At 42.0% G+C, this 27,063-nt stretch overlaps 1 protein-coding gene across 4 annotated transcripts in view; it reads left to right on the top strand.

Moving 5' to 3' along the window:
• Positions 1–27,063, top strand: part of GOLIM4 (golgi integral membrane protein 4) — a 74,513-nt gene that overhangs the window by 45,632 nt on the left and 1,818 nt on the right. The window contains exons 5-15 of one of the 4 annotated variants that reach the window (XM_082458408.1): positions 728–878; positions 5,014–5,096; positions 5,939–6,022; positions 9,210–9,368; positions 11,577–11,909; positions 13,766–14,013; positions 14,482–14,561; positions 16,458–16,567; positions 19,261–19,428; positions 19,757–19,825; positions 26,742–26,822. In XM_082458408.1, coding sequence (XP_082314534.1) covers positions 728–878; positions 5,014–5,096; positions 5,939–6,022; positions 9,210–9,368; positions 11,577–11,909; positions 13,766–14,013; positions 14,482–14,561; positions 16,458–16,567; positions 19,261–19,428; positions 19,757–19,825; positions 26,742–26,822 — 1,566 coding nt within the window. Of the gene's footprint in view, positions 1–727; positions 879–5,013; positions 5,097–5,938; positions 6,023–9,209; positions 9,369–11,576; positions 11,910–13,765; positions 14,014–14,481; positions 14,565–16,457; positions 16,568–19,260; positions 19,429–19,756; positions 19,826–26,741; positions 26,823–27,063 lie in introns of all 4 variants that reach the window. The other 3 variants (XM_082458407.1, XM_082458410.1, XM_082458409.1) reach the window with 3 other exon arrangements.

The following is a 27,063-nucleotide window of genomic DNA, read 5'->3' as shown; positions in this document are numbered from 1 at the left end:
CACTGTCTCCAGCCCCTACCCCCCAGCTTTTTGTTTGGTGTTGTCTTTTCTCCTATATCAGTAGGGCATATGCTTTTTATAGAAACCAGCATCTTTCCTATTATCAAGAAAGCAATACATGAATTAAAGCCAGACCACTCTTTCACATTAAGCATTTGGAGACTGTAGAATTTATCTAGATTGTGATTACAGTATTATAATCAGGAGTAATATACGTAAGAATCATTCTATAAGCAATAGATTTATTACTTCCCCCAAACGGAAAAAAGTGTTTTTTTCCCCCTTCTTTAAACTGGGTTACCAGGAAGGCTGAAAATCAAAGAAGGGAAATAAAAACTGTTGCTGGGAAAACATCAGATTGAAAGAGGCAGTCTAGAGTATCCACGGAGGGGTAATTTTTTCGTTAGCTTTACCCTGTTTCCACAGTAACTTGAGTCCCTGGGAATTTCCCCAGATCCCTTCCTTTTCCATCTCTCATGCAAACGTCCAACTTCTTGTTGTTCCCATTAATGTTAAAAATGCAGGAGAAAATTATTTTTGGCCATGATCGCAAACTATTCATTTGGAATGGAAGGGAGCCGCACAAATTCAAAGCAAGCTGAGGAAAACTAAGTCTACTTCTTCATTTGTGCTTACTTTCTGGCAAGAGAAAGGCTACGCTATCGAGAGACAGATTCTGATACAATTTAGAGAATGTACATCCCTGCTAAAGTTTTCATCTTTGCAGAGTCAACATGAGGAGCTAAAGAAACAGCACAGCGACTTGGAAGAGGAACACCGCAAGCAAGGAGAAGACTTCAGTAGGACATTTAATGACCACAAGCAGAGATACCTGCAGCTGCAGCAAGAGAAAGAACAAGAGCTTTCTAAGCTAAAAGGTATTTGGAAACCTAATTAGTCAGTGTGCGTGGAAATGAATACTCATATTAACGTTTGAATAGAACAATAGACTTTTGTTTTATTTTGCTTGTTGCTTGGTGATTGATTACCTTACATGTGGTCCTTTACCAGTTACTTCTTACTTCTTTATGAAGTTTCACACTTACACTTATCTCTTTGGGTTTGTTTAGGGAAACAGAATAGAATACTTAGTGTTTCTCAGCGGGGCACACTGACCATGTTGGGCAAGACAGTTCTCTTTTTAAGTGTGTTGTGAGACATTTAGCATCTCTGACCCCACCCACAAAATGCCATCAATGCTCCCCAGTTACAGTGACGCATTTCCAAATCTCCACAGGGGCATAAAGACTCCCTGTTGATCGCTAATAGTAGCTTCAAAAAGCTCAGGCTCTGGAGTCAGACTGCCCTGGTGAATCTTGGCCTCTTCAATGACTAGTTTATATATGACCACAGGCAAGTTGTGTAGTGTAAACCGTCCTCATCTGTAAAAGCGGGATATTCATAAAAAGTATCAACCTTGTAGAGTTGGTGTGAGGATTACATTATGCAGAGCACCTAGAACAGTTACTGGTACATGGTAGACCTTCAGTCTATATTAACCACCATCAGCATCAGCATCAGGTATTTTCATAGTAATATGGAACAAAATATATCACTTCTAAGTACATGTGAATTCTGGAAAAGGGCAATAGCATATTCTTCAATCACCTATTCAGGTACTAAATAAGTTTGAAGTATGAGATTTGGTTTAAAAACGTACATGGTGCTTGCAGAAACACAGGTGAAATCCTGGTGCTTGCAAAAACACGGGTGAAATCCTGGTGCTTTGCAAAAACACGGATGAAATCCTGGTGCTTTGCAAAAACACGGGTGAAATCCTGGTGATTGCAAAAACATGGGTGAAATCCTGGTGCTTGCAAAAACAAGGGTGAAATCCTGGTGCTTTGCAGAAACACGGGTGAAATCCTGGTGCTTTGCAGAAACACGGGTGAAATCCTGGTGCTTGCAAAAACACGGGTGAAATCCTGGTGCTTTGCAAAAACATGGGTGAAATCCTGGTGCGTTGCAAAAACACGGGTGAAATCCTGGTGCTTTGCAGAAACACGGGTGAAATCCTGGTGCTTGCAAAAACACGGGTGAAATCCTGGTGCTTTGCAAAAACATGGGTGAAATCCTGGTGCGTTGCAAAAACACGGGTGAAATCCTGGTGCTTTGCAAAAACACGGGTGCAGAACAATTTCCTGGTTTTATATAAAATGTCATCATAGAAAGAAACCGTGTGAAGGGTCCTTTGGACTTTTCTGTACTTTTATTTTACAATGCTTTGTCTCGAAGTATTACAAAATAATAGGCTAATAACAGTATTCCAAAATAATAGGAATACTTTGTCTGTAAGTATTCCAAAAAGGCACCTGGGAGTTAAATAGCCACTGAGGCAGTTTACAAAGGGCTGAGGTGGTCTTGATGGAGCAAGATGTCAGCAGATGACACCCAAGAGATGTAGATATGTAGGGACCTTGGCTTGTTGGTGGTGAGCCAGGTGGTGAGGAGTCAGTAAGATAACAAAATAGAGAAAGGAAGAGACTAAACACTGCAAGTCCTTACAAAGGTGGTAAAAGGAAGAGAGAACCAGAAGACTCCATTGCGCAGATAGCACTTGCCACCCTGGGGATGCTACACCTTTGTGTGGTGAAGGAGGACATTTGACTTGTAGGATCCACTGTTTAGCATTTTCAAACCTGAGCCAAGCTGAGGAAATATATTTAATTATATTGCTATTAAGGAGATCCATTAAGGAGTGAGAAGTAAAATTTTCTAGGTGTCTGACCTTGGCATGCTTTACATAATTTAGTTCATTCAATTTTAGTAATAGCCCTAAAAGGCATATTATCTTGTGTCTACTCTATAGTTACTTCTTTCTTTGAAACCAAGTCCATGTATAGTAAAATTTTAACAAGAAATCAGAACCATGGAAAATAGGAGGATACTTGTCTGTGAGTTCTGCATACTCAGATAGTTCAAGCCTGATGGCCTGGTCTGAGCTTCCTAGAACCCAGAACAAAAGGAGAAATACAGTAAGTGATAGGGCTCTTGTCATCAGAAGAGAGAATCTACCAATACCTTGGTGGATGAGGGAGCGACAGAGAGAGACAGAGATGGAGACAGAGGGCGAGAGAGAGAGAGAACAGTATTTTTGGTGTCAGTTAATTTTTGGAAGAAGTTTCTCAGAGAGACTTCAAACAACTTAATGTGACAGTGCCTTTGATGACACTTTGATAAGTGATTTTCACATCAGCACTTTTGTTTGATTATGGTCCCTGATAGTAAATTAAAGATAGACGCATCGTGATAGACGTGGGTCGGTAGCGGCAAACCTATGACGTGTGTAGTCCGAGTAGTCTTTGGCAGATTACTATGACACGAGGAGGGAGTTTAGAATTTAGAATATGGATAGCTGTGAGCTGATAGCATATAAACTTAGATGATTATTCTTCCCATTATCGTTATAAGAATAGCTGACACTTAACAAATGTTTTCCATGTGCCAGTACTGGGGGAAACTCTTCGTACTGGTATCTTATTTAAGTCTCATAACAACCTGCAAGGTAGGCATTATATTTAGTCTGATTTAACAAGTGAAGAAATTGAGGCCTGCTCAGGTTAGGTAACTTGCTCAGGGTCACACAGCAAAGGCACAGGAGACACCGTCATTAAGGTTATAAACTGAATTCCTTTAAAAGTCAGCCAAGTTCGGGTATTTCAAGTGCACGTGTGCCTGTGTGTAGACTGAGGGCCCATCCAGCCGATGACACACTTGTGGTCCTCTTCAGTTGCCACAGTGTCCTGTTTTGACCTTTGAGAAAATCCGGTGTGACGTGTAGGTGGACAACCCAAGCACTGGCCACAGTTCCCACCTTGTTCTTGATCTCTCCCCAAACCCAGTCACGAAGCCAGCGCCCAGGGATCAAGCAGGGACTCGAGTGGAGTGAAAGTGGACAGAAAGTACGAGGCGGGATGGTGACTGGCACCTTCCCTCTGTGCTGAGGGCCACCCTGGAGGCATAAAGTTCTGCCTGCAGCGAGCGGCTGCCACTCTGGGGACGGTTTGCCCGACGTAGCGCAGGTCCACACCTGCTGCTGTCCCAGCGTAATTCTTAACAGCACCCCTTCCACTCTCAACAGTCTCTCCCGTTGGAAATGAGTCATTATGGTCACCCAGCCACCATTTAACTTCTGCTGAGTGCTGGCTCATGAGAACCGGCCTAATGTTGCCAGAGTCTTCTTAGACCCAGATTCTTGATTTTTAAATGGTGACAGCCCTTCAAATGTGGAAGACACTATGTGTAGGCCAACACTGCAGGGGCCAAAAAAAATGTTTGTGTGTTGGATTTGGCCCAAGCACTGCCAGTTCATAGCATCCAGATACAGAAAATGTGGGAAAATTAGCAAGAGGTTGTTCCCCGAACAGTGGAGCTTGTGGTTCAGGAGGTTTTCAGACTTTACTCTGATTGCTACAGTCTCACATGGTAGCCCTGGAAAGAACTGTCCTATAGCTATCGGAGGGAGAATTTGGATCAGTCAAGAACTCAATGGTGGGAGAAAGAAAATATATTTAGAATTTTTGAGCAGATGGGGTGTCTCTCTGTCTCTTGTTTATTTCTTGAGTTGCTTTTGTAACTGAAATACCTTTTGGGGACTGTGGAAATTATTCATGCTCTGAGAAATGTGGTTTTGCTTTTTGATAGCCCTGTTTTTAATTTGTGAAGAGATCAAAATCTTAGATGACTCCTACCCATTACATTTCATTCCTAAGTGTTTGCTTCTTAACAGAAACATTTCATTTTCAGCACAGGAGTAATTAAAAATCCTTAACTTCTGCGACGTGTAGCTTGTTTAAATGTATTTAAACCACTGAACCAGATTGTATTGGGTTGTCCAGCTGAATCCATGCCACATCCCAAAATGGTATAGGTTTTGTTGATTTGGAATATTGTACTGTCAAAGTTCAAAACAGTCCTAGAAAAAGTTATGTGAGGCTTTAGATGTGAAAATAATAGAATCAAGAGCCCAAAAGGCCCAGGGCTTTACGCATGATTTTCCTTTTTCTAAAATAGAATCCGTGTACAATTTGAGAGAAGAGAACAGACAGCTGAGGAGAGCGCATCAGGACATGCACACACAGCTGCAAGATGTCAAGGTAAAAAAAAAAACCCAAAACCCCCAGCATTTGACTGTTTAGTGTTTGCCTGCTTTACTTTGTAGAGTGACCTTAAAAGTCGTTCCCTATTTGACATGCTTTACAATGCACACTGTTATTTTGGGCTTTGCATAAAGTGGACCAGGCCCAATACTTTTACCACTTCTGCATCATAAGCTAAACGATGATCTGGAAATCCCAACATTTCCATTAGTACTGAAATGATTCTTTTGCTAGATGGCTGAATCTTAATAAGCTTTTTTTTTTGACAATATAGAAATACCTTTAATATCTTAAGTGAAAAATAAGTACATGAAATAGAACGCAGGCTATTATGATAGCTATATACAATTATGTAGAGAAGACCGAAAGGAAACAGATAAAATCGTTTGTAACTTATTTAAGGAGAGTGGGAGTATATATTTCCCCATCTATTTTTCAAATATTCTGCACTACTGTTATAATGTTTTAATAATAACAATGTTAATTCTAACATTATTAATAATATTTTTCACTTATTTCCAGTATGGCTGTAATGTTGCAGGTTTGTTAGATTAATAAGCTTTTTATTTACAAAGGTTTATTAATAATGAGAGGTATTTTTGTGTGTGTGTTGATTTCACTGTACGTGATTGTGATATTTGGGTAGCACGTTTTAGATTGTGGAATACTACTACATTAATCATAGTCTTCCCTCTACAAAGATTTTGGAACTTAACAAATACTGCAAAAACAAACCAACCAGCAAGCAAGCAGCATCTGGGTGCTCATGCCACTGTCTGCCCAAGAAGAGTTTGTCCTAGAATGTTAAAACTCAACCTGTAAAATTCTTTTCTGTGTAGCAACAGCATAAGAATTTACTCTCCGAGCATGAACAACTTGTAGTGACTTTGGAAGACCACAAGAGTGCACTAGCTGCTGCACAGGTTAGAAGGGTAGCGGCCTCTCTGGGTTCTTTTTAAGTCTGCTTAACATTTCTGAATTCCTCTTTGCGTGTAGTCTCTTAAAGGCCAGGCTTCACTGAGTTCCTTAGGACAGAGCTTTCCTGATCCTGAAGATCATGCATGCTTTCAAAACTTGATCAAGAGAATATTAAATAAACCTTTGATTTTTTTTTTTTTTTTTTTGCACTGGCAGTGTGGTGCATATTACTTTTTCTACCCTCCTCCAGCCCCTGCATGCAGTAGTCTAATACTTGTTTCAGTCACAGAAATTATCCCACATATGTGGTCTTTTGCCACCGTATGACCTGTATTGACGCACGCTATATGATCTGTAGGATTTTATGATGCTAGCTACCTAAATAAATGATTGTCAAGCTCTATATTTTATTCCTCCCTCCCTTGCTCCCAGCTTTACAGCCTGCACACACTGCTTTTGGGACTAGGCTTATGTGTTGTTTGGTCAAATTACAGGAAATAAGAAGAGCTCTCAAGTCAATAGAGAAGGAAAATGAGAGTCGTAAGCTTCATTTGTTCAAAGCCTAGAACAGTCCTCGGCACAAGGCAGGCCCTCAGTAGACACTTACTGAATGAACAAATGAACAAATACAAGTGTTGGAGAGCTTATTAAAGTAATATCACATTGAGTGTTTTACAGCTTTCTAGTCGAAGCAAAGAAATGGGAATGGCTAGTTTAGTTGCTATGTCTTCTTAATCACCGGTCTTCACTTTTCTTCTCTTGGAAGAATTAAAAGAAAAGGGCAAAGGAAAACCAACTATCTGTGCTTACCAGGAGACCATGTATTATCTTTTGTCTTTATAAAATTATTAAAAGAATCATATGCTGGGCCCTGATTCATCTCAGAGGCTGTAGCATCTGTGTCTGTGGGGCCCTTTTTCAAGGCAGTCATTGATTATCTCCCTACAAAACTGTAGCTGTGTGGTAATTTTTTCCATGGGTATAAATTAAATTGACTTTAGAGGATTTTATTACGTTCAAAACCTTCTTTATAAAATTTTTACCAAGTATTATTATTTTCTCTGAGGCTGCTTTTCATACTGAAAAATGTGACAAACCAATTTGAATACTCTATGTACTATAATAGCCATAAATATTAGACTAAGCAACAATGTGAAAATTCAGAAAAATGTAAGTAAAATAGTTCATTTAATGACCAAAACCAGATTCTGTCGTAAGCATCCTGGGAGTATTGCCAACAAGGTTTTGCAACAGAAAAAATTTTTTTATTTAACTTACATATGATTTTCTATTTCTTTCAATAGCTTTTTGGTTCTTTTGGGTGGGGCCTCCAAGTTTCTCCTGCTCTTTTACCCCCGTATTAAAACTTTCCCCAGATCTGCTCAGAAAACAACTGCTATCTCAGGCATCTACGTCTCTCATGTAAATCATTTTATGAGATTCTGTCTTGACAACCTGATTTTTAAATGTAATAATTAAGGGCGGGAGAAAGCAGGAACAGAGTAGAATTTGAGAGTTTACAATTTATCAGGGATTATCATAATAACTTTATGTACAGAATTTTATTTACTATTCACAACCTACTGAGTTATAAAATATTGTACTTTTTTATATCTAAATAAAGTAAGGTCAAAAGGAGTACTGTAGCTGGCCCGAAATCATTGCCCAGAACCAAGCTGGAAGCTTAGGTCATCCGGACATCAAAGTCACACTTAACTCTTCAGCTGGAATTTGTGGAGACTCCCTGTATCACAGTTACCTGGGCCTTGCTCCAGACCTACTGAATCATCATTTCTAGGGTGGGGGGGTCCAGGAGCCTGCATTTTTAACATGATCCTTCCATAATTTAACATGATTCTTAATGCACGCTAGTATTTGAGAACCACAGCATTACTGCCTTCAAAGGTTATGTATCTAGGAGGAGGAGAAAGAAGAAAGACTAGAATATTTATCTTATTAAAAGTATCACTGTGTGGATGTCATCTTTTTTTCTTTGACCTCCAAAGTTGGTTTGCAAATGTTTTGGTAGATTTCTGGGCTAAGGGCCACTGTTAGCCGTATGGCACGCCTTTGTTCAAATGATAAAGAAGCACTCCCCTGAGACAGATTTAGCAAGCGGACTTCTGCACCTCTGTGTGAATTAGAAAAAGGCAGAAAGGGGGTGGGAGAGCACCGTGCAGGTGCACAGCTGTGGCCGCAGGAGCACGACTCAACCAGCCTCGACTCCCGCTCTGCTGTGCACACTGAGGGCGGCGGCCCTGGCCAGCAGGCTCTTTCTTTCAGAAGAGATTTCTGGGTGCTTTGTGTTCATGTAAGTGTGTGTTTACACACACAGTATTTCTGTTTTAGGGTTACAGTGTTGGTGCATATGATGAGCTAAGTATAGTCTCTTGGTTTTCCTACTTAAAGTGTCTGATTTTTTCCGTCTTTCTAGCTTCTTGTATTAAAAATATCACATACACACACATCCTATCACATATACACACAGGTACACACATATGAGTGTATGAGTATATTCTAGACCTGTGCCTTCATTAGTGCCTTTGTTGCTCTAGAAGAAAAGGGCATTCAGAATTGAAGAATAAAAATCCAGCCTCATTTCATGCCTATGCTATTGCTTTCCAAAACTGCAGAGCACAATACAGGAAGCGTTCTGGAGAGGAAGGGACCCTATGTGAGCACATATTGACTGGAAGAAGAGGGTGGTCTGAGTGATTTTACATATATATTCAGTTAACTTATTTGAAGCCTATGGTTCTTTTCTGCTGAAAAGTGTTACTCAGACCATATTGGTAAAAGATAATCTGCACTTATACTTATATAATTGTGGAATTTTAAAATAGAGTTTAATGTCATAAAACTGATTGCATAGCTTTCTTACTTTTAATAATGATATTTAGACTAGAAATTTATATATAAAAATCCTGACTTAGTTTAATGTAGCATGGGAAACTAACATCTGTCTTAGATACTTTTTCTCTGTTCCCTTTAACTCTAATTTGCATGTGCTTAAAAATGGTTGAGCATGTCCAAGTAAGTATAGCTAATGCATGGAAGCAGTCTGCATAGTTATCCTTTCTTGCATTTAGGTATAATATTTTTGTCTAGTTTTCCAGTGAACTGTCTATGAATGATATCCTTTTCCCTCCTCAAATTGTGCAATTTGCATCCAATTGTGCAATTTGTATGCAGACTCAAGTTGCAGAATATAAACAACTGAAAGATACTCTGAATAGGATTCCAAGCTTTCGAAAACCAGAACCAGCAGAGCAGCAAAATGTTACCCAGGTGGCACATTCTCCACAAGGTGTCAGCGCAACAAGGGACAAGTTACCCGGAGAGCTTCGGGAGGTAAGAGGCATGAACTGGTCATCTGTGGTCAGGTCAAGCTGACCTGTGCTTTCCCTGTCAAGCTGTGCTTTCCCTGTCAAGCTGTTCTCAGGTGAACGGCTCTAAATATTGCCAGCTCTAACTGCAGAACACCGGTTCTCACATTTTAGCATATATCAGAGTCCCTAGCAGGGCTGTTAAAACAAGAATAACTGGGCCCCAGCCCACAGTTTACAGTTCAGTTAATTTGGGGTGAGACCTGAGGATTTGCATTTCTAGCTGATTCGGCTGGTCTGGGGACGCACACTTTGAGAACTGCTGTTCTGTTTCCTGGAAAAGACTGAACTGGTTTTGTCTTTCTTCATGTGGGTATATTTGTCTGAAAGGAGCTGTTATGTCTGAATATTTTAGGGGTTTTTTTGGGGGGGGGATTGGGGATAGAGTGAGAAGGTTAAATGATCATGAGGATATTATATGACAATCAGCCCACTTAAGTATTAAAGCTGATAATGTATTTGAACTTGATGCTGTGCTTGGTCCATACAAAACATGTCAAAGTTTGTATTATATAGCCTTCATAAAACTACAAGAGTGTAAGTGCTAGTCACAGAATCCATTTTTTGTATTCTGTTCTTCATAAAATTAAGCCTTGTTGCTTAAGAATATCTCCCAAGTGAAACATCAAAAGTGATGTCGCCCATATGATTAATTCTTACAGAGGTGTTTTTGCAATCACACCTGTAATAAAAATGGCAAGTATGATTATCTTTCCCCCGACAAAGTCGTTTTAAACAATGAATGTTTGAGAAGACCTTCCCCAACTCACCTTCTTATCACCTTATGGGAATAATTAAGTTGAAGTGAGTGGACTTCGTTTGAATCTTCAGTCTGAGCAAAGCATTCCTTCACAGACAGATTCTGTATCCTCCTGGATGCTTGTTCTTTGTCTGGGTCTTCTGTTGCTCCTAACTTAAGAAAGCACAACCAGAGCCCTGGTGTGGAAATTGGTTCTATTCTCTATCTAAGTTTAACTACCAGTTTACTGGATTAATCTTTTAATGACTCAGACTTTTTAGTTCTTCCATCTGGGAGGTGGAGATAATAGTCATCTGCTCTAACCTTTCTCACGGGGATGTTGTGGAGATAAGTGACAGGTGTTGGAAAGCACTTAGGGCCCTTCAGAGAAATATTTCCTGTAAAGCCAGGGCAGTATCAATTCAAACTTGCCAGGTTTGCAAGGACTTGGTAAAATGTACACCTCCAAAAGCTGTCCTCAGATGTCTGAGAAAGGACTTTTTTCCTTGGCTTATTTGTTTATGTATACAATCCAGTTTCTAAGTTATGTTTCTGCTAATTTAAGAACAGGGCTTCACATTTATTTCAATTACGGGACAGCAACCTGACCAAAGAAAGTATTCTTTCTGCTAAAGAAGGTTGGTGGGAGGGAGGGCAGTGACACATTTTCCTATTGATATTATACCATCTCTCTTTTGCCTCTCTTTTCTAAGTAATGAAGACCATATAGAAATCTCTGAAACTTGCAGAGAAAACTGATTTAAATCAACCAGTTTTAGAAGAGGAGTTCTCTGTAAAAAGACACATCTTTTTTTTTTTCTTCAGGGTTTTCTGTATTAATAATATAAAATACTCACAAAAGACTTGCTCTGGTTTACAAAGAAATACCACTTTAATACGTCAAAAATGTTTAATTATGGCACTATTATAGCCAACGTGGATGTCCATTAGTAATGGCATTCTTTTTTTTATATTAGCTAACAAAAAAGCTAACTCATCCTCTATTTGATCTTATCCTTTTCTTTTCAAATAATTATTGAAAGCAAAATTTACCTTGAAGAAAATTATGTAAGTATTTGATCACTTGAAGTATGAGGGTTTTTCCCTTTCTATTCTAAGGGAGAACAGGCGTTAGATTGCTTTCGAGGGTAGGGTCTACTGAGATGTGGTCACTTGTAGGCTTTACTTTTAGGTTATTTACGGTATTCTTTCCACGATGAAATTTTGCTTATGTTATCTCTATTTTGTAGGTGAGATCACACAGTGAGAAGAGTTAAATGACTCCATTGCAGCCATACTTTTCAGTCAGGACTCTGTATTGCTAGACTCCAGGATTTTGCTTATGTTGTAACCCGGTAGACAATGGTAATAAAGAAATTCTGTCACTACTTTCGAAATAGAAGAGTGTCATTTCCAGTGATGTGCTTGGCCTAGGTGTCTCGAAACGGCCAAGTGTGGCAGAACCGTGAAGCAGTCCCTGGAAGAACGGAGGAAGCAAAACCGTATCCCCCCACCCAGAAGGAGGCAGGATCCCAGGCCCCCGCAGGACTGACCCGGCAGGAAGCGGGAGGCGGGGAACCCGAGGAGCGCCAGGTGGAGGAGGAGCACCGGAGGGCCCTGGAGGAGGAGGCAATGGAGCAGGTCGGGCGGGCGGAGCGCCTCGAGGAGGAGCACGACCCGCCGCCGGAGGAGCAGCGGGGCCGGGAGTGGACGGAACGGCGCGAACAGAAGGAGGCCAGACTCCCGCAAGGGCAGGCTCGTGCTGAGGTACGAGGCCGCCCAGCCAGCTGGCTGGGATGAGGGGTGCGCCGCTGTTTCTACGTGCACTTGACCCTTGAGCAAGGCAGGTTTGAACCTCACGGGTCCACTTATACCAGGATTTTTTTCAGTAGTAAATACTACAAGATCCGTGGTTGGTAGAACCTGCATGTGGGGAACCGCCCAGAGGAGCCCCTACAGGGAGGCTACGGAGGAACCCTATAAACAGGGGGCCGACTGAACGTTATAAGAAGATTCTCCACTGCACGGAGGGCCAGCGCCCCAACCTCCCGCGCTGTTCAAGGGTCAGCTGTGTTAAGGGAAAAGCCCTCATGCATAACAGTCTATAAAATAAAATTGGGGTGATCTTGCTAAATGTTACATGTACGTATTTAAATGTTCTATTGTGATGCTAGTAGCATAGCTTCCTTATCCCAGAAAGATGGTTGGGGAAAAGAGAAGGTGCTGTGCATGTGTGTATGTGTTGTCTTTGTCAAGGGTGCGCAGTGAGAGAGACTCAGGCACATCCCTTTAACAGCGTAGGAGAGTAGACGGGCACCTCGTCCCGCACCTTCCCCTCTGTGCTCGAGTCCCGTGGGCATCTTGAGGCCGAGAAGTGACTCAGTTTCTGTGATCAAGGGTACTTTTCTCCCCGTTCACTTACTGTCAAATCCTACGTTGGCTTCTGCACGCTCGCCTTCAGGGTGGTTGGTTAGCAAGCCATCAGAAAGCTGACTTAAGGACACGCCACCAGGTGAGTGTGTCTAACCAGTCTCCGCTCAGGCTGCACCACTGAGCACTCCCCTCTCACATAAGTAAGACTCAGAAAAACATCCATTATTATTATAAATGACACTTTGAAAGAACTGAAAGCAACCCTGAATGCAGCCAGGTGTACCTTCCTTACACAACCTCGAAGGTGATACCTGACGGTAGGCTACCTGGCCCTTACGTGGATGCCGGTCACCTTTTATTTATAGCTCTGAAACTTTGTTTGGCCTCAAACTTTCCAAGACTTCAAGCCGCTAGAGGCTTTGGCTGGGCAGATGTGAAGGCCCCTGCAGGTGCACTCTTAAATTGTTGCAAACGTGGCATGAAGAAGCCTCTCTCCCAGTCTTGGGTCCTTCATAGCCTTCCTCAAAGGTAATTCCCCACTAGGTTTAATTTCCCTCAACCATGCACCCTCTTTCCTTCGCTGAGAACTGCGTGGACTTGTATTAGTTGAGGGGGTGGAGGAGGGAGTGGTAGACGGCTTAATGGAAGCAGAGTTTAAGAATTCCTGTATCAGGTTTTCCTTTAATCCGAAAGTTCTCTCTTCTCGTCCATTTTTGGTTTCTTTGAAGAAAAATGGTTCTCTGCTTTTCCACCCTAATCTGAAATTTGACTTGTTTTGGCTCCGCTTAGCCTGAGATTAGTGTCTGCATTGCTAGAGTTAATTAGCTTCCCTAGGTCTTTAGCGCTTCGTGGAAAAGCCTTAGCCTCAGCCTCAGCTCACAAATCACCCCATTTAGTCTGAGGTTATTAAGTGCCCACATATACCAGAGCCTTCTGAGCATAAATTTAATTAGGGTTGAAACATTTCTTCTGTTGCGTCCTCCTCCATTTGAGAGGGAGCAAAAATCTGCCTTAATGCCAACAAATGGAGAAGACCAGCTGCCGAAAGAAGCCAGGGGTGATTCAGAGCGTTGGGAAACAGGAGTGGAGTCCAGCCGCGGGTGGCTTTGGACCGCTATGACAGTTGACCTGACAGATAGGTGTTCATAAACCAGCCCCGCCTTCTGCGTGTGTCGCGCGAAACGGACGAAGGGAGGACCCAGGGCACCCGACAGACAGCTCTTGCTCAGCACCGACTCTCTGCTCCCCAGGTGTATCCTTCAGGCAGGCCGGTCGCCAAATTCCCGTCGCCATACGAGGAGCGGCTGCAGCAGCAGAGGCTGGCGGCGCGGCGGGCGGAGGAGGCCCAGCGGCTGAAGGAGCGCCAGGAGGCCCCGCCCCAGCAGAGGCTGCAGGGACCCTCGCCGCAGCAGCACCACCGGCCCCTCGCCGGGGAGACGGCCCAGCAGAGGCAGGCTGGGCTCGCGCAGGGCTGGCCGCAGCGCCCGGAGCACACACGGTAGCCTCCTGATGGGCCTAGGCAGCCCGCCTCTGGCGTTCACAAGCAGCATAAAGACAGCTTCCTGTATCTGTTACCCTTGAACTTGAGGGGCTCCTAGTGCTCATGTAGCTGAGGCAGAACCACTACCTGAAAATTACATTCCAAACATTGAATTTTCAGAATAGTCAACATTTTTTTCCCTGCTTAAAAATGGCAGTGTATGTCTCAAAATAACCTATCAGGTTTTGTGCTAACTTCATTTTATTTGATCATTTGAAAGGTATTTTCTCTTTTATAAGGCATGTTTTGAAAGTATATCTGGAATCTTTATTAAACCTAATTGGATAAGCTTAAGAAATATTTTTATGGCTTTTAAAAAAGTGTCGAAAAATTCACTGATAACTCTCTTTAAAGATAAATGACTTATGTCAAACGGTGCTACTTAATTTGTGTCCCTGAGGTGATGATTGTTTGTTTCCCTTGCAGGCAGCAAGCTCGTTATGATGCTGTAGATAATGATATTGTTCAGGGAGCAGAGGACCAGGGCATCCAGGAAGAGGAAGGAGGTGGTGAGCTTCTTAGATGATGAATGTTTTAATAAAACTGCTTGGTAATATATAACATCAACTCAGAGTTATATGTGTATCTGCATACATGTTTCTCCCGCTCTCTGAAAGCAGAGCGTTCCTGTGAAACCTTTTGTAAACGGAAATGGTGTAAAGCAAAGAAGCAGTTACCATAGGACACATCTTGCTAAGGGATACACAGAATAAATCGAGGTAAAGCACAGATGCTCACAGGCACAGTTCAGAGCTCTGGGGGCTGATGCTGAGCCGCTGAGTGTAGGTCCTGGGGAAGGAGCTGGACGATGCCACTCTCGCCGCTCTGCTCTGGGTGTGTACTGTCTCCACGAGACTCTCTCTCTCTCTCTCTCTCTCTCTCTCTCTCTCTCTCTCTCGCTGCAGAACCAACGCTAGTCGCTATTTTTGCTTTTCACCTTTTTCCATAAAATTGGAAATCCTCTTGCGAATTCTTTCGGTTACCCAAAACAGGTACTAATGTAGGTCTTTCGTGAAAGTGAAGTGACGTAAAACGAACTTTCAAAAAGTGGAGGATACCTGTACGTACAGAGATTTGCGTACCATCTGTCTTTTGTTGTTGTGGGTATGCTTTTCTTAATCCTCCCAAACAGTTCACGTTGGTAGCCTAAATCACGCAAGATAGTCTGTTTGTTCCCTGACATCTTAGAGAGGAAATGGTAGTTTAAGCTTTTTGTGTGCTAAATACTTATTTCCAACACATTGTCATAGGACTGTTATGCTTTGGGAAACTTCTACATTTTCTTCTTACCTTGGAGGTGTTTAGATTATTGCCTTGAAAGTTTTTCAAATTGAGTCAATAGTAGCTTTCATTTGCAGTGCGCATCTATGTGTCATTTATCAAATACCGCTTACTGTGATAATAGGACTAGACAGTAACCGTTTCCCTGGCAACACTAACACTTAGCTCTGTATCCTTTCCTAAAGAATCTAAAGGAAGGTGATTACCCAAACTCCCTCTACAGCCTGTTCTGATATTTTATAGCCCTTATAGTCAAGAAATTGTTTTCCTTATGTCCCCCCATGCAGCACTTTAAGCTTTTTTGTTCCATTATCAGTAAGACTAGAGAACCATTTGTTCTCTCTTTTATTTAATGGATCCCTTGGTGCACTTGAAACCTGATGGAAAGTTACCTGCATCTTTATTTTCTACAGGCTGAATACTCTCCCTATAGTTAACCTTTCCTCTTGCATCTTACCGAAAGAAGTTATTTGTTCCTCTCTTTGTGTGCTCTTATCTATCAATAAATTCTCTTAATTGAAATAATTTTTTTCAAAACATAGTAAGTAAATGTGTGTGTGAGTATAAACATGCAATGCTTGTGGCATTATCATTACCGCCACCTCAGAGAACACAGGACGACGGGCTGAATTTGTTTTTTTAGCTCCACAAATGGGGTTGTTATTTCTTTCATTTCCTGAAATAGCATCAGTTTCTTCTTTCAGTGCCTTGCCGTTTTCTCTGACGTTACCAAAAATTAGTTGATAATTTTAGCGATGTCCAATTGACTGGGCTTTATTTTATCAAGAAAGTTTTGATCGTTGTTTTTGGCATAATGGGGGGAAAATGCCGCTTTTGTTGTAAACATTTGTTTTTGGAGAGTTAGAATGGTGTCACTTACCCACACTGTCTCTGTAGACACAAGGCCTTTCCACACTATCTCTGTAGACAGAAGGCCTGGGGAAAGGGCATAACTTTTCCAGAAAAACTGAAACATAACACCTTATGTTGAGCTAACCTAGCAGGAGGAGAGAGTGGGTGAAGTGGTCTGTAGGAAAGCCCGCTGGTGACTTTGCTTTGCTTTGAAAGGAAGAATCCTGTCTGGTTTGTTCGGGCTGATATTAGTTCCTTTGATTTGCTAGCTTATGAGAGAGACAACCAGCACCAAGACGAGGCAGAAGAAGACCCAGAGAATGGACATGAGCTTCAAGAACAAGGGCCCCACGAAGCTGATCCAGAATCCGAGGCAGATGTAAGTGTCCTCTCTTCCGGTCTTGACACTCGGGAACTCACAAGGCAGAAAGGAAACGTGAAGGTTTACCTGACACCGTGACTCTGGCTCCAGATATGTCTGTTATTTCATCAGAACAGAAGGAAGGTGGCTTACACAATTATCTGATACGAGCAGTGTTGTTAACTGTAAACCATGGGGTGTGTGTGTGATGAGAATGGGTTAAAGGTTGCTCTGGGAAAACATCCAAGGAGGTTCCCTCTGGGGACTTTTAGATTAGTCAAATTAAAATAGAAAAGCAAAAAAGAGGCATTGAAATATGTAGTAGTTCTGAAAGATGAAAAAGAAAAAAAAAAAAGCAAGTGTGGGAGTTGGAGAGAGAACCAGAGAAAGGAGATTAACCACTATGGAGCACGTGGAGCCGTCTGCTGGGGTGTGAATGTGTGTCATGTGACTCTGTAATCTCCCAACAGTCCAGTGACTATTTTAATAAATACACAGATAAGAACGTGAGGTTTGAGAAATGAAAGAAAAAAATTTCCCAGACACCATGGTGCTATAGAAAAATTAGAATATTAGCAGGTAGAGATATAGTAACCAGAAATGTTCTTTTTGTTTACTCAAAAAGGACGAAGACTCCCAATTCAGTTGGGTGGTCTGGGGCCTTGGCCTTGCCTGCAAATGAGTGTGTCCTTACGCTTATGTGTAGGTGGTTTTCACAGTGTAAAATCCTAGCTCTCCTGTCATCTTTTGCTAGGAAATCCACCACCATGTTCATAAAATTCAGTCTGTGCTATCCTATGGGCCCTGTCCATATTCTTCCTTGATAAACATTGAGAAAGTCTTCCTGATAGATGCTTGAAGCCGCCCTGATGGAAACAGCTTTTGCACATAACTTGCACTGAGAGGTGGCAGAACACATTTACCCACCCGCCCCTGAATTGGCATTTCTCAGAGTATGCTCCAGGGAACCCTAGCCCTGAAATATTTTCAGGAAAGAGCAAGAGTTATAGATAGCAGGAGAGTGTGAGAAAGCCAGAGGATGTGAAAGAGAGAGCAAGAAAGCGAGTGTGCAAATGTCTGAGAGCGTCCTGAGAGCGGTGAAGGGGACAGGGGAAGGGTGGGTATTCCAGTCACTGACTGTGGGAAACGCTGTGTGTTTCAATTGCTTACCTGACTGCATAATCCTTTACTGTCCTTTCATCAGTTGACTTGCTCTAGATAACACGCTGGGAAACGCTGGCCTTTCTACCATGCCTTCTCTTAATTAGAAATTATTAGCCTGCTTGTCCCTCTCTTTGTCTCATACTTTATCCATTTATTTTTAAAGTAAAAACAAACTGAGATTTAATTGATCATCTAACTATTTTTTGAACGTTAACAACCGTGCCTATTAAACCTTTTTTACCACTTGGTTAGAGTTGGAACTAATGTGTACATTTTCATGTACTTTTGCAAAAGACATCTTGTACATATTTTCTGAAGAAAATGTGTTACGTTTTTCCTATATTTCCACACAATTTATTGATAACGTACAAAAAGTGATCCATATAACAAGACTGTGGAGTAACTGGAGTTTAGTGTGAAGGTTATGATTTGTCACTCTCTATATTCCCAAGAAAAGTGTCATTTTGCTCTTGAACAAAGTACATAGCCAGGGATGTGCAGATAATACATCAGCTGAGACTGCAGTGAGCTCTTGTACATGTTCAAGGCTCTGAGGTGAACTGAAGTAGAATTTTGTGGTCTGGAGACTAACTCTCACTCTGAGGCTTCACCGTCTCTGGGAAGCATTTGCTGCTTCCGTGAAGTGTCCTATTGACGACCCTGGTGTGATCAGGGAAGCTCTTACAAGCATCGCCATTTCTGCCCGGCTCAGGCTCTAAAATCCGAATCTTTATGAGGGCATGTATTCTTTTGAAAGGTGCTTTGGGAGCATAAGTGGGACATCCAGATAATTCTAAAGTTGATAATGTGAAGGGCATTCATTGAACACAATAACAGAACTACTGCTTGAGAGGTGGGGCGGGGAGGGGGAGGTATTTTTCAAAATATGTTGCCGGAGGCTGAGTTAGCCCGGTCCCTTTTCCCCTGTCTCTTGCCAGTGCAGCCTCTCTCAGCTTCACGGTAGTGTTCATTATAAAGAAATATGATCCACACTAGAACGTGATCATCTACATGTGAATTAGCCTCCTCTCGTCTCCTCGTGGGCCCTCTTCTTGGGTCCTTTCTGGTGTGGGCTTCCTCTCTCCTCAACTGCTTTTCACTCACTTACGTGTAACAGCTGGTTTTGCAAAGGATAACTCGTCTGTAAAAAAATCAACATACCAGTGAAAGAAGTTACTATTTGCCTATCTAAATCTCTCATTTTAATTATTTCTCCTACTCGGTCCTTTGGCTTTCATTAACTGTTTTTCTTGTCATCTAGTTATGTTCATATTACTTGTGATATTAGAGTTTTGAGAACGATTTTGGAATCGCTTGCAGGAAAGAAATGCTATTTGAACTTAATTCTGATGCATCAGTCTCTGACAAATAAAGCAGAGGCTTTATCTTTTGACAGTGGGATGAATACTTGTGAGTCTTGGCAAGGATAGATCTGAACAATCTGGTGAAGGACAATTGCATTTTCTGCCAGTGTGTGGCCTTTCAAATGAAATTAGACTTGATCCTGGAATTTGAAGTGGTGGTTGCTTTTCATTAAAATTTTACAGAGGGCAGCTGTAGAGGATATAAACCCAGCAGACGACCCTAATAATCAAGGGGAGGATGAATTTGAGGAAGCCGGGCAAGTGAGGGAAGAAAACTTGCCAGATGAAAATGAAGAGCAGAAACAAAGTCACCAAAAGCAAGAGAATGCAGAAGTGGAGGAGCATTTGGTGGTAAGCGGATGCCACGATGGAGGGTGGTTTTCACTCGGGTATTTTAACAAATGCCTGGTTTTACGCAAAAGGTTAGCCATAACCTCGTGGACAGGAGGTTCACCTCTTTGGGTTTTTTTGGGGGGTCATCATGTGAAATGCCCACCCTCAGAGAGAGCGGGTGATGGGCATCCTGGGCTTTGTGTTGAGAGTGGTTAGTCATCATTTCCTGGCCACTGATGCGTCGAAAGTGTACTGTTCATGGTGGCCTGCCTGTTCTTTGTCCCAGAGGACTGGACAACCCATCTCCAGTGTTCAGTAACCTGAGCCTCCCCTTTTGTTTCAACAGATGGCAGGGAATCCAGACCAGCAGGAGGACAATGTGGATGACCAGTACCAGGAAGAGGGGGAAGAGGAGGTAGGAAGGGGGAGGGCAGGAGGCCAGACTGCTGGGGGCCTCACGCTCACCTGAAACAAACCTCGGCCGCGAGGGCTTCTGTAGAAAGGTCCAGAGAGCCGTAGGCTGGATAAGGAAGGGTGGTTTCGAGGGGAAATGGACCAAGGCCGTGGAGACATGTGGTTAGAAGATAACAAAAATGGGGTGATAAAATCCTCCTCTCTGGTTTTCCCTAGAAATTTTGAATTGGGAAGACACTTGGCCTTCCAGAAATGGCAGACTTAGGTTTATGTGATCTTTGTAAGAATTATTTCCTCCTGTCTCTTTCCCTCACAAGAAAGAAGAGCAAAGCTGTGCACACTGAGGGTCTGGACTAACCCCAGAGACTTTCCCTGTAGACACGGCCACAGTGCCTGTGTCACAGGGGCACCCCATGGTGTCTATCAGAATACACTTGACACCCCCAGACACTTAAAAAATTTTATAGCCTCTCCTTTTAGCCTCTGCCCTTCTAAGAATTTAGCATCTTAATCAAGTTTAACAAAGAAGAAAAGGAAGAGTATGTAAGGAGCTCTGTTGAGTAAAATGCACTTGGGTGGAATTTCTTAACATTTCATTTTAGTTTGCTTTTTATTGTAAACCTCTGGCATATCACTGTTAATTAGGTTTATAGAGCATCTACCTTGGTGCCACAATCATGTAATTGACTGATGAACGCTGTTGGTTGTAGCTGGTTAGTCATGGCGGGGTACTGTGTGGACCCCTGAAGCTCAGTTCTCGGGAATATGATACGGGTGAAGCCAAGGCCCCATGTTTAGTCTCTCTCTGGACCAGCAGATGGACCAGCAAATTAAAGCCCTGGTTCAGAGGCACCTTTCAGCCAGGCCTCTTGCAGACGTGTGGCTCTGACCCTAAGGGGAACGGCAGGAGAGGATGGACAAACGGCAGCCTGAACAAACCCCCCCCAACCCCTGAGAGCCTGCTCAGAAGGCACGAGCTGCTACACTCACGGGCATGGTTCCCTTGACTAGGTCTGCCGTCTCGTTTAGATTGCATTTATCAGCTTTTCAGAGCTGATGCTGAAATTTGTGTTTATCCCGGGAAAACAGAAAAGAACATCATTCTTTGCAGCCGTTGGCAACATACACCTCTAGTCACGTGCAGTCTACCTGGCTTGATCTTCTTATTCTCTCTCCTTTGTCTCATCCTGCTGTTCATCCTAATGAAGCCCCTGAGCTGTATTATCAGAAGAGAGCGTTAGAGAACCCAGCAGCCTTGAATATTAAGACATTTCGCAAGAGAAAGATATTCATCTGGACCTCTCTTGTAACAGGATGTCTAGACTAATATGACTTTGTTTCATTATTGTCAGATGCCAGGAATCTTTGGGAGATTAAAAGAGAAGAGATTGACCTTGGCTTCTTTTTAAAAATTCAGAAGGGTAAACATAAAATTTTAATCAGTATTTACTGATTATTTTTTTTTTTACTTCTATATTCTGTCAGTTAAGGTGGAGAGAGAAATCCTGGGATCCAAGAGGGATCAAAGATAGAAAGAAAACAAAGGCAGAGAGGCGGGAGGGAAGGAGGATGGTGACCAGGCAGAGCCTGGTGCCCGATGCCGCCGTCCCTCCTCCCTCAGGTGGGCTGACTGACTGGAGCCCTTCCCCCTCCCCCGCCCGACCCCTGGTTCCCTGCCCAGAGCTCCTAGCTGTGGCACCCCTGTCCCCACTTCTTAACCCTCGCACAGAGGCTCCAGGTCAACACGCCCTCTCATTTAGGGTGGTTGCCGTGTGAGCTCTCAGCGGAAGCCCAGCGTGCCTCTCTTCTTCCCTGGGTACCTTTCCCCTCCGCCCCCTAAGTGCCCCTTGCTCAGGCTGTGTTATATTTTTCTGGTAGTTCCTGTGGTGTTTAGTTATTGGATTTTCCCACCTCTTTCCATTGTTCTCAGCTCTTGCCTTGAGGAGGGAGAAGCACTTCCATATACCAGGCACGGACTAGTAACAGAGACGAAGTTCTCAGCAGACTGCAGCAAAATAAGAAAAACAAACAGGGATGCAATACGTGAGAACACATAGCGTGTTGTTTTCAAGTGCTGTGTGTGTGAGCACTGAAAACCGTAAAACGCTGTGTGATTTGCATCATTCTTATCTTCCTTAAGCCTCAGAGTCTTCCGCTGCCCCAGCTGACCCCTGGGATGTAAGGCCCATTGCTGCCGTGGGGTCCCCTCCCTTCCAGCCCACAATCAGCCTGACTTCTGTCACATTTGCCCCTAGGGAGGAGTTGCACCTTGCCAGGGTTATAAGTGTTCAGAGGTACAGCTCATCAGACTGATTGAGCTCTGAGAGTAGAGGACCCAAAACAAGTGTGCATTCTCCCTGCCTTCTCTTATCTGAGTGCAACAGTGTTATCCTTCTGAGACGTAAAGACGATGGCTATTAACACGCATTCATTGTTTACTGTTTGGGATCCTTAGAGTGAAAGACATTCATATGGTGTGCCCATCCTCACGTTGCTTACTTTACAGATTTTTTATATCCTTATGAGCAAACGAGACAAACTATGACATTGCCAAAAAGTACTATGTGTGCTTTAAAATTATTTAAATGTTTAAAAATATATAGAGACTAAATGACCGCTTTGAAAAACCCGAGTGCTCAGTTTCTCCCATCTAACTGAAAACAGATTGATCTGAACACTCACGTAAGAGCAGGTACAGGGTTACCTGGCTCCCTTTAGTGGTATGTCAGCCTGTGAATCACCACATCAAGAAGCTGTCCAGATAGCAGAACCTCTCCTATTAAACATTCGCCGGCAAGCAGGGGTGTTCACCACCATAGTGGACATTGTTGGAAGGCCCTTCCATTGTCACATCCCATCCACTTCTTTGGATTCCAGGATTCTTGACTACTTAAGGTGCAGCCTTCTGGTTCCTGGCTCATCCCGTAACATCTTTGATGCATCAGAGAAAGGCACGAATACATACGGGGACTGGGTAGCTAGCCAACGCCCATTTCAGATTCAGAAGATCTGTTTTATCTTGTTTTGTCTTCGCTATTTATTAAACTTTGCCACATCACATAGGGACCATTTCTAAAATGCCTAAAACATTAGATTTAAGTAATGAGTAATGAGGAGCAGTGTAGGGAGATATTTAACAAAATGTTTGTGTCGGCTTTAGCAGGATAATAAAGAGGGTCAAGTGTGGAAGGCATAATTGGCGTGTCTACATTGTAAAAGAGTCACATTTGGCTTCTGGTTATTAGTGTAAGCATATTTTAAAATGAGAAACTCCATATCACTTTGTCCCATTTCAGCAGTGCCTTTAAGATGGATTTGAATTAACTTTTGCCCCAAACATGAAGAATATATTACTAGAATAGAAAAGGTACATTTATAAATTTGAAAATCTACAAAATTTTCATTTGTGCAATCCCTAAATTAAAAAGTAATTTAAATCAGTGGTTCCCACCTCAGATTATATTGACAACTGGACAACCTAAATTTCCTACAGTAGATCCCAAGAGAAGAGAAGACAGAACTCATAAACAGGTATTTATCTCTCTAGCCAGAGACATTCATTGTCACTCAAGCGAATGGCTTTCAGGCTTTGCTATGGCTAAGAATCACCTTGGAAAGTGTGTAAAAAATACAGATTCCTGGATCAGACCTTACCCTTGGAGATTTTGATCCTATCTGTGTGGGGTTTAGGAGTTGGAGTTTTTCACAAGCCCCCCAGCTGATGCTGATGTTTCAGGAGCACGCTGTTTAGAGAAGCAGGCCTACGACAGGTCAGGTCTGTAGCTAGACTTTGGGAAGTCTGAACCTCCTGAAACTTCCATGCAAAATTATGTGTACCTATGCCCATTTACCAAAGACTTCCTAACCAAAGTGTTAAAAGGGTCCATGACTCCCCCTACCCGTCCCCCCTCCTCCACAGAGAGAGAGAGAGAGAGAAAATTAAAAATCACCGCTTTTTATCTAACCCTTTCTTTGACAGATAAGACATTTGAGCTTCAGAGAGGTTAGGTAAGTTTTCAGAGGTCACACAGCTTGTTATTGTTAGAACCACGATTAGACCCTACCCAGGTCTGCTTTTAAAAGCTACCATGATTAAATATACTAAGCATAGTAACTAAATAGCTGATATGGGCAAGTTTTTCTTTATAGAAGTTAGTCAATACAGAAGGAATGATGGAATTAGAAAGTCACCAGTTTTGTAACCCCCTAATTAAAACAGTTGATTTAAGAGCAGTCATCAATGGATGATATCACCAGATGGATGGAGGTCAGGGGATTTTACCATGGAGGGATCAGGCTGTAGCTATCTGAGCTCATTGCCCAACCTTAGCTTCATTAAAAGTGGGACAAGCATTATATGCCTCCTGATGTGATGAAAATATGAAATCTACAGCATCACCTCTGAAAAGTCCTTGTTTTGCAAATTGAATCTGAATTCATTCAAGCCTTTAAGCTAACTTCCTTTTATAAGAAATGTGGAGGCTAAAAAAATGAGTTAAGTGATACCTTAAAGAAGCAAATAAATCCAGAATGTGGGTCATTTTACTGGACAACAATTCAAGATAGCATTAAGGGAAAAAGAGGGGAGCGGAACTGGTGTTAGATGTGGCCTTTGTTTGGATCATGATTAGAACAAACCAACTATAAATAGACATATTTAAGACAATCAGGAAAATGTAAGTAAGGACTAGACATTAGATGATACCATGGAATTATTTATCAGATGTGATAATGGCATTATGGTTATATAAGAAAAGTCCAGTGTGTTTAGAAATACATTCCAAGAAGAGTAGGGGTGAAATTACATGATATCTAGAATTTTAAGAATAATTCATCAGAAAATAAAGAAAAGTGATAGGTGATGCAAGCGTGGCAACATTGAGGTAACCTTTGAGCCTTGGTGATGGCTCTAAGGAGTTTATTGAATTATTGCCTTTATTTGTGTGTGCTTGAAAATCTTCACAGTAAAAACAAATGACCTTGTTGTTCATACAGCCTGGAGAGTTGAGGAGCCAAGGTTTTAACACAGGTCTGTCTGACTCCGTGGTCTGCAGACTACAGAGTCTGGGCCTGTTTTATCAGTGAAGCCTTATTGGAACACAAGCCATGCCTTCTTGTGGCTTCTTCTTCTTCTTGCATGTTGTCTAAGGCTAATGCTGCACTAGAGTTGGGTAGTTGCTAGAGACCTTATGGCCAAGAAAGTCTGCAATATTTACTCTCTGGCCCTTTGCAGCAAAAGTTTGCCAACACTGGTTCTTTTCACCATACCACAGTTTCAAGGCAGTTCCCTCCCAACCCCAACTAAAGCATGTTTAGTGTTCACTAGTATATTTTCATTATTAAGGCTGTAGAAGACATGTCTGTTCACTGAAATTGACTGGGGACACTTCAGCAATTTTCAATTAGTGAGACCTTAATATAGTCTGAAATAAGTGCGTCACTGTTTTCGTTACAATGTCCTGGGAAATGCTGTCATGAGATTCCATGACTAAGGGCAGAAGAGATGTCATTGGCCACTGATAGAAACTGCAGGTAAGACAGAGGTGTCTTCTTTATAGCTCGCTCTACCAGGACACATGAATACAAAATATACTCTATACCTGTCCCCACGATGTATTTATTTGGTGCCAGCGTGGTGTAGGGGCTGAGAGTCCAGCCAACAATTGACTGGTTAGAAGAGGTTCGTGAAGGCTGGGCTCCGTTAGGGCATCTTGGAAGGGTCATCTTTGTAAGCTCCTAACAGGCCAGGGTCCCTCCGAAGTGAGTCTGGTGGGTTGCAGTTCACCCTGCTGAACCTGGGCTGGACACCTTGAGGCAGCCCTTAATTAGTCGTTCCTTAATTGTAACACCTGTATACTTTCCTTCCCTTGCCCATTTCTGGGATACTTATCACACATACACCCCGCCCCCCAAAATTAGGTAATTTTGTGTGTTATTCAAGAAGACTTCCTTTTATGCCGCTCTCCTCAGAGAGATCAGGGTTCTTTCTGGTACCTGGACACTGCATTATGCTTAATTGGTAGTCAGCGATTTTTTGAAATGTATTCAAATGACTTAAACCTTTTGGCATATGTATAGTTTTCAGAATAGTTAAGTTAGAAAATATTTTACCCTCTATTTGTGTGGAATGTGATCATTAAATAGAGATTATTTAGCAAAAATATTTGGATGCTTTCTTTGATTTGCATTTTGTAAAAAATCGGAATCAATGACACATGATAGTAGTAGCATACATGAAGAAAACTACTTAAAACAGAAATGTGTTAGGACACTAAAGAGATGTAGGGATTTGAGGTAGCTTAATAACTATTTTATGAAGAAATTGAAATGTGTTCTAGATATTTTAGCCAGAGAAGTTTATTCTTAATGTTAGAAATGTATACACACAGGTTTTCCTCAGTTTTCTACTACATTATATATAGGTAGTGGTGCCTGATTTCTGTGCCTTTACAGAGCAGCTATTTTTTGCATTGATTCATTCATTCAACAATATTTATTAAGCAATTGCAATGTGCCAAGTATGCATCTAGGCATTGAAGGCAGTTAGTTGAGTAAGACAGACGGTTCCTGTCTTCGCAAGAACTTACATTCTGTCAGAGCCTTCAGACTTCCAGCGGTTCTCCCATTTAATTTTATAAGGTGAATTTCTTCAGGTGTTATACTTGGAGTGTTAAACAAATCAGAAACTCAAAACACAAAGGTCCTAGATTCTGAATCACGTTGATTTTTTTTGTAGTAGGTGTATTATACATTTCTTCATGGCGAATAGACCAGTCAAATCTCTAACTTTCTTTTCAAATTTATTTTTAGTTTAATTTTATCTCTGCTGCTTTAAATGAACTTTTGGGAAATCAAAACATGTTGTTGCAAGTGTTGAAATGATCAAGGTGTCACCTGATGTCTCTGGTTTGTTTTAGGTTCAGGAAGATTTGACTGAGGAGAAAAAAAGGGAATTGGAGCATAATGCTGAAGAGACCTATGGTGAAAATGATGAAAATGTATGCGTAGGATCTACCTATTTCTATTGTGCTTGTGTGCCTGTGCGCTAAAGTATGGGAGATACGTATGTATAGTTGGAAAGATACCAGTGGGTACATCTAAGGTGCCGTAGAGTTTAACAGGCCAACCTAGAACTAGGAAAATTTGTGACAACGTGAAGATTAGAAAAGACTGTAGCACTCGCCTGTTGGAACATTTTTCTGCACTTGTTTTCTTTCTCCAAAAATGAATAACTTCATA

This window comes from Balaenoptera physalus (assembly GCF_965194825.1).
Source record: "Balaenoptera physalus genome assembly, chromosome: 4".
Classification (NCBI taxonomy): Eukaryota; Metazoa; Chordata; class Mammalia; order Artiodactyla; family Balaenopteridae; genus Balaenoptera; species Balaenoptera physalus.
Note: the sequence above shows the minus strand (reverse complement) of the source record. Positions and strands in the feature narration are given on the sequence as shown.